Source organism: Ascaphus truei, chromosome 1, assembly GCF_040206685.1.
Source record: "Ascaphus truei isolate aAscTru1 chromosome 1, aAscTru1.hap1, whole genome shotgun sequence".
NCBI classification, from domain to species: Eukaryota; Metazoa; Chordata; class Amphibia; order Anura; family Ascaphidae; genus Ascaphus; species Ascaphus truei.
Genome location: NC_134483.1, coordinates 373416660 through 373429217, shown reverse-complemented (window position 1 = coordinate 373429217; position 12558 = coordinate 373416660). Strand labels below are relative to the sequence as shown.

The 12558-nt window shown below is 38.4% G+C and overlaps 1 protein-coding gene across 4 annotated transcripts; it reads left to right on the top strand.

The window, feature by feature from the left end:
* The first annotated feature begins 6169 nt into the window (after nt 1-6169).
* Nucleotides 6170-11888, top strand: CDKN2AIP (CDKN2A interacting protein). 4 transcript variants are annotated; one of them, XM_075610673.1, is made up of 4 exons: nt 6170-6617; nt 7427-7526; nt 8733-8798; nt 10109-10252. In XM_075610673.1, exons 1-4 carry the CDS (start codon nt 6370-6372, stop codon nt 10115-10117), a joined length of 423 nt encoding a protein of 140 aa, XP_075466788.1. In that variant the 5' UTR covers nt 6170-6369; the 3' UTR covers nt 10118-10252. The 4 variants fall into 4 exon arrangements, with proteins under 4 accessions (XP_075466788.1, XP_075466798.1, XP_075466809.1 ...); XM_075610683.1 differs by having other exon boundaries at nt 6172-6617; nt 7427-7557; nt 10109-10197; XM_075610694.1 differs by lacking the exon at nt 8733-8798 and having other exon boundaries at nt 6178-6617.
* Nucleotides 11889-12558: the final 670 nt, after the last annotated feature.

Sequence of the window (12558 nt, the reverse complement as noted above, 5' to 3'; positions counted from 1 at the left end):
TCTCACTTAGTCCCTAACAAAACATTACAACTCTTACACTTTAAAATGGATACAGGAGCAGAGATTAATAAACTCATTTGAAACTGCTAGGTAACCCGTCAACCCAGATTGAGACAGTCCTCCAAAACACATCTCCCTACACGTCACTCAAAACATTTGTTAAACTCAGGCTTTCCTTAAAAAGGTGCCTTTTACCTTGATTCTTATGAGTGCTCAGGTTTGAGTGACCGAGGAGTGTTTTTTTCAGGTGCTCAGCTTCCGGTATATTTGGGTACCTATTCGGAGCGCCAACTGTGAAAAGCGTAAATAAAGAAACCACATCTGAGGATTATTGCAGAATAACAAATGAGTTTATTTTGTGAACATGTGCACACATAGAGGGAAGTTTCAAAATAAAACTTCCCCAACGACATATTGGCCTACAAGCCATATTTATACCAAAATACTAAGCCCACGCCACCTCTATGAGGTTGCGTGTGCGTCATTACATAAGCGTATAATATGAATATGAACACTGAGTTAATAACATAACTGCAAGATTCATACTATTATTCAAGCCAGTGACCTTTTCTCTATATACGTGATTTCTGGGAAAGGGTGTATTTGACCATGATGCCCTCCCTCTGACAGTGAGAAGTGTCTGTTATCTCTGTTTTATTTTCATAACAGTGGCGCATTTCTCCCATCTCCAAGGTCTTGTGGTTAGCTGAAAAGCTTATTATCACTTAAAACTTAGGAGCAGAAAGAAAAAAAAATGTGTGTCTTTAAACTAAACTTCCATTCCAACTTTCATACAGACAACAGACAAAATGGGTGACAATATCAGGCAACTTCATATTAGAAAGCAGCTGCCATAATCCAGAGTGGATTCGTAATATCCCGTATGGTCAGTTAAGACGAATCAAAAGAAACTGTACTGATGAACAGATATATCACGATCAATCTAAGGTCCTGTTGAATAAATTCAAGGAAAGGAGATATAACTCAAACACTATCGATAAAGCTGTCACTAGAGCAGACACTGTAGACCGCAAAGAAATATTAAGTAAAAAAGATAAGAATACAAGCAAAAATGTCAATTTTAATATGGCTTTTCTTACTCAGTACAATAGAGAAGCATCACAGATCAAAAATATAATACGTAAACATTGGCATATCCTTCAAAATGATGTGATTTTAAAAGATCATATACCTGACAAACCTGTTGTCATTTTTAAAAAAGCTCCAAATCTTAAGAGCAAATTAGCACCGACCACCTTCCTGAAGAAAAAAAATGAAGAACCCAGTACATGGCTAGATAAACCAAAAGGTTTCTATGGTTGTTATGCATGCAAAGCATGCACGCATAAACACAAGGACAAATTCAATTTTAAATCTCACACTACTAGTGAAATTTTTAAAATTGAGGGGTACATCAATTGTAAAACTGACTTTCTCATCTACCTTTTAGAGTGTCCTTGTGGTCTCCAATACATAGGACGTACCTCAAGGCCTCTAAAAGTACGGATTTTAGAGCATATTTTAAATATTAAGAAGGGTATTTTAACACACAATGTCTCCAAACATTTTTATATGTGTCATCAATCAAATCCCAATTTTGCAACTTTTAAAGGTATTGAACATGTCCCAGTACATTGGAGGGGGGGCAATAGATTAAACACTTTAGCAAAAAGGGAAACCTTTTGGATTCATAAGTTACAGACCCTCAGTCCAAAGGGTCTGAATGTTGACATAGACATTGGTGCCTTCTTAATCTAATAGTTTGCACACACGTTCTTAATTAATATCATCGTTCTTAAAATATTGCCTTTTATGATATTGTTCTTACATAATATGTGTTTTTAACTACAATATGGTGTTTTTATTATGGTAATTTTAATATCAAAGTTCTTAATATAATTTTATTAAGAGAATGTGATATTTGTATTTCAATAATATTATAGAAAGTATTTGCTTCTAATTTTGTTTATCTTCCTCATCCATTTTAGAACTCCGTCACTCATTGCGTCGTTTTCTATATATTTTTCATATATCTTTTTATATACTCCTTTTTACATCATATTTTGTTTTAAATATTATGAATTAAAATCTTATTGTTTTATCTGTTGTAATAGAAATTGTATTAATTGTATTGGAGAATATGAACTTTTTATATTGCTTGCACTGTTTAAAATAACTGACACACACCGTCATTACCAATGATATGTAATATTGCAATCTGCTGATAGGACCCCCTAATTAGCTCTATGTCAATTTATGATGGACTATATATATAAGGGAGGACCTATGGGGTTAACCTATTCGATTCCTGAAGAAGCCACAGCGAAACGCGTTGAATCGATCCGCTGTGGGAGGTGATTGTGCTGAGGAAACCGGGAGACAACTGCTGGCAAACCAGTAGGAGACGGACACACCAGGCAGCCTCTTCCGCCCTGACTTACGACACCACAGGACGTGACGAAGGTACCAGTGACGTATGCGGAAGGGCTCCTCCGCTCCAGGAACAACCGGCGTTCTCCATTCACAGCTGTCCTCTCCCACGAACCAAATTTTATTACAAAATGTGAGTGTATTATACATATGATTATCGATTGCTGCCAATACAATTTTAGACTATACTACTCTATTGTGTGTTCTCTCTTTCACTTTTACATACCCCTGGGAGGATAACTGAACCACCATAATACAAGCTTCCAGTATCAGCATACCACTCTGAGAGATTTCCATTAAAGGGCTCCCATCAGAGAGAGAAGGGTCTCTGATACGCTTATATTTGATAGTGCAATCTGTGAGTACCACTACTACAGAGAACATTTTATTATATATTTATATCATTACCATCTGCACTATTGTATTTATTTTTCTTTTTCATAATCCTGAGTCACCAAGCGCTCCGCTCCAATTTGAAAATCTACACAAGAACCATCTGGACCTGAACAGTCCATCCTAAGGGTGTAGAGCTGCTTTTTTATTCATTGTATTTGCACTTTAATAATTATATAATTTTTCATACACTGGTGAAGGTCACTAAACACAATTTTGTGCACAGATTATTAATTATACATCACTGTCACGTATATTATATAGTTATTTAATTATTCACTTTGAGAAGCGCCCGGTTTTTATTTTTTTCTTGTACACCTAAGATGGATGCTGATTTAAAATGGCTGCTCAGATCCCAGTGTTGTTTACGCCAGACCCCCCCCCCCCTTATGTACTTTTTCTCAACTTCGTCACCAATAGCCCATAAAGAGATTGGCATAGCTGGGGGCGAACCTTGTGCCCATGGCCGTTCCACAGATCTGCAAATAATACTAATTTTCAAACAAAAAATAATTGTGAGTTAAAATAAAGAGATAGATGGGAAAAAGGATCCCTACCAAGAAGGCCCTTTCACTTGCACTCAAAGTACATATATGAAATGTGAAGATTTTTAAATGATCTTCCAAAATACAAATATTTGAACTAGAGAATGTATATTATGATATAAATATCCTCTTTATGTACCACTAATCCAAAAATAATAAAATGTTATTGATATCTGACGTCGACATTTCGTGTAATATTATACAGTGTAATTAAAATAACCCCTTTGACATCACTGCCAAGTTGTAAACTAAACTCCCTAAATCTAATGATGGTAAGCATGTAGCAAGATGTAGCAAGATGCAGCGAGGTAACAATGGCAATATATTGTTAGCTTAAAGGATACGCTTTTATGCAAAGAGTCTCCAGGAAGCAGTATCCTGGCCGCTACAATACTGTATAGCCAAGTATTAAGCCACAATATTTTGCCATTGTTACCTCTGCTGCATTTTGCTACATGCTTACCATCATTAGATTTAGTGAGTTTAGTTTACAACTTGGCAGTGATGTTAGAGCTGCGCTGTTTTTATAAACAGCTTTTATATGCCAGCTTAGCTAGATGTGGGACTCTTCAGCACAAGTTCAATTATGCACTACACTGCAATGACCATATCTATTCACTATTAGAGGAGTTTAAAGCTATGCAGTGATGTTGGGGCTGCGCTGTGAACATTTACAGCATTTATATGCCAGTCTTAAGTATAACATCATGCTTTGACACATTCACCATATATTTATTGTGCAAAGCGCACCAATATAATTGGATATTTGGGGTCATCATGTGTCAATAACAGTTGTCAACTATTTCTGCTATAAACAATGCAATTGGACATTATGCAGTGGGTGTATGATGTTATTGTGAACACAATTGAGCATTAAGCTGAGCCACTATTTACACACAACGATGATATAAGATCAGCTAGTTACTTTGTGTTATTCATACAAGCTATATTTGAGAAGACGCATGATACTCAGTGATTCTCTGTCTCTGATTGGGATGGTCAAATGTGTGTTAGCAGAACCGGGACTAGTTGCTTTTAGCAACTCAGCATCCACTCATACCTTTTTATATAGGTTGAGTTGTAGCCATTAGAACTGCCAATTGTGTTTCTTAATGGGCATGATTGTCCATGGCGATTTATTGAATACAGCAGCCATATAACGTAGATCAATAGAACCACGTGTTATTTTATATTTTTATTCGTATCAATTATTCACAGTTTTTCACTACATTGTATTCACTGTAAAAACTAAAAATTAATTTTTGGGAGTGCACCAACAAAATGTACTTTCTTTGAATGATTGATTGACTTCTGCCAGCCTTTCATTTATATTTTATTACTTTTTTTGACTGATTTAATTACAGTCATTTTAAATTCGGATATTTCGCATCAAGGCACTAAAATATAGGACAATTATGCGTCCCGACAGAGCTTTCAGGAACAACGGGACAAGTCAATGAAAAAAAGGACAATCCAGTATATATGGCACATGTGGCATACCTAGTCCTGCAGAAAGATCCCACAACATCAAGACAACACCCCCAACATCACCGGAATGCCTCCAATGTTACAGGACCCTGATTAGGTTAAGGGAGCACCTTGATTAGGTTCCCCACCACTGTTTGATGGTCATTGGTGGTGGGGAACCGTGGAAACTACATCATAATGCACAACTCTCCATATTTATGAGAGAGACTACCTGAAAATGTGCTGGGATTTTTTTTGGTGTCTGAAATAAAAGTCATTCAACCTAATGCAAGATAACAGACAATAAACAGATGTCATGATTTTTTTTCTACCGAACTTCCCCCCCAAATTTTCATATTCTATGTTGGACGTAAAGGAAGGAGAGGCAGTCAGTGGACTTGTGAAAAAGATATGAAGGTTTATTCGGTGATCGACATTTCAGTCCACTCCCTTAGGATAGAGCTACTTACCAATTCTCCAATTAGCATAAAGGTATAAGACACCTCATTGTCAGTCTTACTTCACCCACCACTGAAGAGTAGGCGAGTGTTTATGGCTGACAGAAAGAAGAGCTGTGTAAGTATTAATATTTCCCACTAAAGTATTGGTGCACCCAGTTTACCTTAAAAGTAAGGGAACTTTGTTACTGGCTTTGGCCAGCTTTTAACTGCACTAAATCACAAATAAGCATATGCATCATTTATTTAATCCCTTCAGGGCACTTTCAAATACTTCGCCAAGTTTAGTCCACGGGACAATAAGAAATTACATATATTTAGTGTAGGTACCTGCTAAACTGGGTTTACGTTGACGAGGTTGGCAGACTTGAATCATGTTTTGATCAAAAGATGCAACCAAATGATTCCTTTGTCACACAGACTTAGGTTCTAAATGTAAAAATGTCACTAGTATATTTTATCCCAAATTGGTAGAAACTATATATATGCTCTTCGGGGCAGGGACTTCTTTTCCTATGGCGCTATATAGATAAAGATACACATAATGTAACATAACTGTTCATTTTGATAGATTACTTTCTCTGTTCAATTAAAACATTACTAGCTGTTGTGTTGCGGAAATATAGAGTACTGTACTCGCTGTTTCCCAATACAGCCCACTCTTCCTTGCACTCTCCAGCTAAATTTACTAAGCAGTGCTCTGTCAATTGACACCCTCAATTCAATTGGGAATGGTGACTTCCGGCGCCTGAACGTGCACCTAGTAAGTATTGGCACCAATCTTCATTGCCCGGATCAAAGATGTCCGCCGCGCGCCCCCTTCGCCGGGATTGTGAACTTTTTGTTGATTTCGGTCACATGGCAGCGTTTCGCCCTATCGATTGTTACGCAGAAAGCTCTGTGTGACGTGCCACTCGGAAGCGATGATCGTCCTGGAACGTTCGTAGCCGCTGAGTTCTGTGCGCCGCGTTTTATCCACCCACCCCCCTCCACCACTGTCACCGAGCAGCGGACCCCCCCTCCACCACTGTCACCGAGCAGCGGATCCCCGCTCCCCTCCTCTTACCGCTCCGGAGATGGCGGCGGGGGACGACGTGTCGGAGTTTCTGAGCCAGAACCGGGAGAAGGCCGCCTGGGTGGAAACCCTGCGCGGGGAGTGCGAATCGGACAAGCTGTGGCGGTACCGCCAAGAGTTCATCCTGCGGAACATGAGCGAGGTGTGCGGGGACGGGGAAGCGCCCCTCCCCGACACTAACCCCCGGGGGCTGGACCGGCTGCTCGCCTACTCCATGGTGTGGGTCAACCACATCTTCACCGGCTGCCGGTGAGCGCAGGGCCGAGCACGTGGGGTTATATGGGTGGGGTGTCATGATGTCTGACCATTGGGATGCAACAAGGAAACACGTCTCTGACCATTTGTCAGGCTGAGTTTGAGCCTTTTGTAACATGTTGCTGTCAGTCACGGGGTTAACGAGTTGACTTTCGTTGACGAGTCGAAGCCTACAAGAGATGTAACCCTGATTTTGAGATAAAATGGAATATGTAAAAAGTTTGATGTCCGCCCAAAATGCAGCAAATATATTAGATTGAGGACGTTTCTGTAAGATTCCTGTGATTTAACTTTTTGCATGAAGGTGTTGCCGAGGGTGACACTTTCTTATGATGGGGTGAGACTAAAGTTTGAACCAAGTTAACACTTTTTTTTTCTTCTATAAACCGTTTTTCTTGTTGCATCACATGACCTCACTAAACGTCCTCATTAGTAAAACAATAAGGGACTGTCTATAAAATATACTATCTTATACCATGGCTATATATTTTAACACTAGATGAAACTGTAATATGCAGATCTTGGAAACTCTAATCTCTTTTGCATAGTTTATTTAGTGGTACTGTACCTTTTTTTTCTAGTTGCATTTCTACTTTTTTTGTTGTGCTTTGAAAAACAAAAAATCACAGCACATACTAGTGTACATGTTCACGTGGGAGAAAACATCGACACTTAAAAGTTTTTTTCCAGATTGTATCTCTTCAGAAATCTCTTGTTTTGTGCATATTGTGTGGGATGGGGGTTTTCCTATAAAAATATTATAATACCTTCTTTTTTTTTTTTTTTTTTTTTTTTTTTTTTAGGTATCCACCTAACGTTATGGAAAAAGTTGTTAATATGGCAGAAGATATTAAGGTGACTGATGCACCAGTCCATACAATGCGAGATGAACTGGTTTCCAAGGTGAAGAAAAGAGGGATTTCAAGTAGCAATGGTTAGCAGAAAATAGATGTCAAATTCTTAGGGCTTTAGTATAAATAATATCAATTGCAATGCTAATGTCTAAAGCTTAACATGTGTGAAATTAAAATCCTTATTCAGGTAGAAAGTTCTGCCCGACCACTTTATTTAGAACCCTTAGAACTTTATTTTCAAACCCAATTTATTTTTAACGCATCTTTAACCAGTATGTTTCCATATAGATTATTAAAATAAGCCATGCTTCAGGACATAAAAAGCACTATGGTTATAGCCTTTGTGGAGTGGAACTTTGATTATGGAGATCTTTCCTCTCAGTGGTGAACTTGCATATTTAAGAGCACGAATGGTAGGTAATATGACCTCTGGTGAGCTGGTAGTGTCCTATGGCTCAGTAATTATGGCCACAAGTCAACTTGTGAACCAGTGTTTCTTTTATGGGCACCTGTCAAATCCTGGATCTAACTTCCTTGACTAGAGAGTGATAGCCATTGTCTTAAATGATCATTACCAAACCACTGTGTATTATCACGTTTAGTGGATGGATTCCGTATTTTAAAAAAATGGAAGGAAATGGTCCTCCTGTATGTTTCTCATTGAGGCTAATGTCCTTTCCAACATCGTAAATAAACGCACTCTTAAAACTGCAGACCAAGCAATACCCTACGTGTGTTTTCTTTTTTTTATATAAATCAGTTCTGTACTATGAGAATCGTTGCAGCAATTTTTTATTTTATTTTTTAAACTCTGAAATTAAATTTTTAATGATTTATAATGTAACAAGCATTTTTGTTTTTATAGCAGTCATTTACAAAGTCACATCCCCTTCCTCTTCTGAAACAGGCTCTGGCACAACCCTTTTTTGTGCCCTGCCCCCCTCTAGCAGTGCACTAATTGTATCTAGTGACTTCCTGGTCACATGATCTTCCCTACAGAACTTTGCCATATTAATATGCAAATGTGTTCCACTAACTGCAGAATACTCCTCTGCAGCCATTTAGTGAACCCCCAAGCCGAATTTTCAGCGATTGATCACAGGAAACCGGATCGATCGGCAACTTGGCTAATTATCATTGTGTGGATTGTATTGATGCACATATTAAAGGGGGGGAATCAAATTTAAAAAAAAATGGCAGCTGGGACTGCTGCTTTAAATTATTAACATTGTTTTTCTTTTTTTCCTCCTTTTAGTTGTCTTTGAAAATCTTAAGAGTGGAATCCTGCCTACTTAGGAAATTTGTTTTGAGTTCCAGATTGGTATTCTTTATCTTAAAAAAAAGTTTATTTTTAGTGCTGAAGTCTTTCCCCCTGTGCAACAGACTTCCAGTGATTTTAGATATTGTATTAGATCAACCTCCCTCTTGCTGCTTTCTCAATGTGAGCCCTTTGCCTCCCCACAGAAAGTTCTCCCAATCGGAGATCTCAAAAGAAAAAATGAACATAAAAAGTATTAACATTAGTATAATAAAACAGAAATGGTTACTGCAGTTACTTTTGCAAACAAGTGACAGCAGACCTCCTAAAAGGACACTTAAGAAGTCCAAGCGTCTTAAAATTAAATTCATAACACCGTATGAGCTCAATCCTCACTGTGTATTGGCCAGTGTCCAGCAACCCCTCCTCTCAAACTCTCCCGGTTAAAGTATGTTTTGCAAAAAAGCGATGAAGTCACGAGATGATTACGTTCTCACTTGGGGACACTGGTTGTGGTTGGAAACCGTTGAACACTGTACTGTTCTGAATTTCACCTACAGACACCTGGACCTTTTTGTGTTTTATTATAACATTTAAATACTTAAACCCTTTGCAATTATTTTTTTATTTTGTTTATTGATTGTATAAACCAAAAACTGATGTTGCCTATGAAACTGTGCTACACCCGGGTTTTTGTGTGGGAAACGGTAATAAGATAGTATTCTTTATATATAAAACAAATAATAATAAAAAATACTGGAGCTTGGTAAATTACTACAATCTTATATTGTATACTCGTTATAACGTTAACAGATGGCATCATAATGTAATTGGTGATCTCATGTAATGCCACAGTTGGGCTAGGTTTACAATGCAGATATTTTGCTGTGCAATTCTGTTGTCTTGAAAGCTCTAGTGAAAAGGTGCGACACTTCTGGCTTTTTCAAATAATTTTTCTTAAGAAGAAAACCAAACACTGTAATCCAAGAATATATCAAATTTTCAGGTTGCACACAAGTGTGCTACTTGTGGCCCTATGATGATAGTATGCCAACACCAACCACAGTCTATAGATAAAGTTGATGTGGACACATGTCTGCATAGAGCCCACTGCAACAAGGGGAGAAACCTTAGAGAACGCAGCCTAAACTGGCTATCTCCTCATCTATTTGGCAACAGCTGACTTAAGAAAGGGTAAGGTGACTTAAAGAAACAGTCATGTCCAGGACAAACGTGAACGAAGGAGACTGACATGTTGAAGGACGTCAATTTAAAAAAAAAAAATGGGACAATGGTTTTCTATGGTAAGCATACAATTGTAATCTAATGTCTAATTTCTAGTCAAATACATTTCTTTTTCTTTCCTTTTGCAGAAGGGGTAGAAGAGCCTTGCAAGAAGCAGAAATCCAGTGAAAATAACACAAAGAAGGCAGAAGCTCAGAGCCAGCCAGATCATGTAATGGAGAAATCATCAGGGAAAGATTCAGATGCCTCGGGACCATCCACAAGTTTGAGTCAGAAAGAGGTTTTCTCCACTGCAACACAAAGCACCGATGCAAATTCGGGCCATTATGAAACTAGTAGTCGCTCATCTGTGTCTGCACCTCAAGCCAAGTCTGCTTCTGGCTTGGATCCTACTACTGACGCCAAACCTGAATCTGCTGCTCAGGAGAGGAAAACTCCAGTTAAAGGCTCGTCACAATGCAGCGTAAGCTCAGTGAAAGCTCCCCGTAGACTCACTGCTGAAGACACCAAGGAAAGGCAGATTTTCTTCAACAGGCTCTACAAAACTGTGGCTTGGAAGCTTGTCTCTGCTGGAGGTTTTAGCCTCAGTCTAAATCATGCAGAACTATTGAATACCTGCATTGAATCTCTAAAGTCCACATTGGACATTACTTTTATCCCTCTGAAAGAATTGGCAGATTTGCCGCAGAATAAAACCTCTCAGGAAAATATAGTGTGCGAGTTGAGGTGCAAGGCAGTTTATTTGGGGATGGGGTGTGGCAAAACCAAGGAAAATGCCAAGGCCGTGGCTTCCAGGGAAGCTTTGAAACTCTTTCTCAAGAAGAGAGTGGTGGTGAGAATATGCAGGAGGAAATATAGCGGCCGAGAAGTTGAAGACTTGGTGCTTCTTGATGAGGAAGCGCGATCTGTGAACCTACCTCCTGCATTGAAAAACCCACAGGAACTAATATAAGACACCTAAACGTATCCAGTACCCATGCTTAGAAGGTTGAACAAGATAAGAACTTTAATACTCACTAAATTTTGTATATTAAAACATTTGAGGTTTTCAAATATTTTGTATTCTTTGGTTCAGTTTTAATAGGGGAATGCCACTTATCTTAACGGTGAAGCTTGTTTTGCTTCAAAAGTTAAGATCTGTGTTATTGAACTGCCTTAACTACTTGCATTGGTGTGCTTTTATGTGCGAAATTATTGGTATGATTTTAGTCCAATCCTTTTTTTAAAATTAACATATGTTCAACATGCATTACTCTTTGCAGTCCATAAAATATGTTTAATGTATAATTCGCGATGTTTCAGTTTAACCCTTCTGCTACTGGAAAACATGATTTCATTAAAAGAAAAACAATGGATAGCAATACATTATTTGAAATGTAAAGAATCTTGCAACCAAGGTGAACATTTTAGTTTAGGACTTAGAGCAAGTTGGAGTGCTATAACATATATCTACAAGATACAGTAGGTTAATATTTCAGTTTTTACATGTACTTTCCTGAAACTGTAATTTTAGCCAAATCCATAAAGGTTACTGAATCTCGGCAGCCTTTGAGTTCTATACAGGTAGTCCTCGCTTTACAATGTTCCGCTTTCAGTCGGATATGTTTTCCGACGGCGCATAATGCTGTCCAAAAACGCATTATCCACCGTAGTTTTCGCGTATCCGATGGAAACCGCCGCCGTTTAACATGGGCCCCACTTTCCGACTGTCCCGTATCCGACGTGGGTTTGTGGGACGCATTCTGTCGGAAAAGCGAGGACTGCCTATATTGACCAAGCAAAGTTCCTGTTTAGAGTCTTTTTTTTATTTTTATGGCCAGCTCCTGTCTTGACCTCTCTATATGATTTCTCAAAATGTAATTGATAGTTTGCTTCTCAGATTACTTCATTAAACACATTTCCTTATTGGATGGAGCCTGGCCTGCTACTATGTTTTCATTGACTCCCCCTCCCACATACCTACCTGTACCAGACTGGGACACGGGTAGATTTGTTAAAGGCTGTGATAATATTTTGATGGTTCAACATTCATTTATTGTCATCAAGCTGACGTTTTTATATGTGTACAACATTTGCAGTTAATTGCCGCTTATATTCCTGTTTAAGTGATACCTTCTAGTTTTGGGCTGTATTGAAGACCAATTACCAATGAAACTTGGGTCCAGATCCACAAAATGGTGTTAACTTTAGCACACCTTTTATCCCATTCAAATGTGTCACAGATTTACACAGTGATACAAAGCACTGAGAGGGGAGTAGGGTTGAGTGCTGGGACAGCCACCCTCCAGCCCTCCTTTACCAAACTGGCTCCTAGAAATTCCACCTTGCTCTTATATTTTTGTCCAAACATGCGATAGTATGTTTTTTTTTTTTGCTGGGGGGAGGGGGGGTTTTGCACCAAAACTATTTTTTTTGCATTCAGTTACAAAGTAGATGTCTCTACTTCACTATAATATATTTTGTGATTTCCAGGGACCAATAAGGCTGTTAAACACTGTCCCAAAGCACAACAGATTGTATGCAAGAATTCCAATAGCATATGGAGTAAATATGTGTATTTGCATGTTTTATTATACAA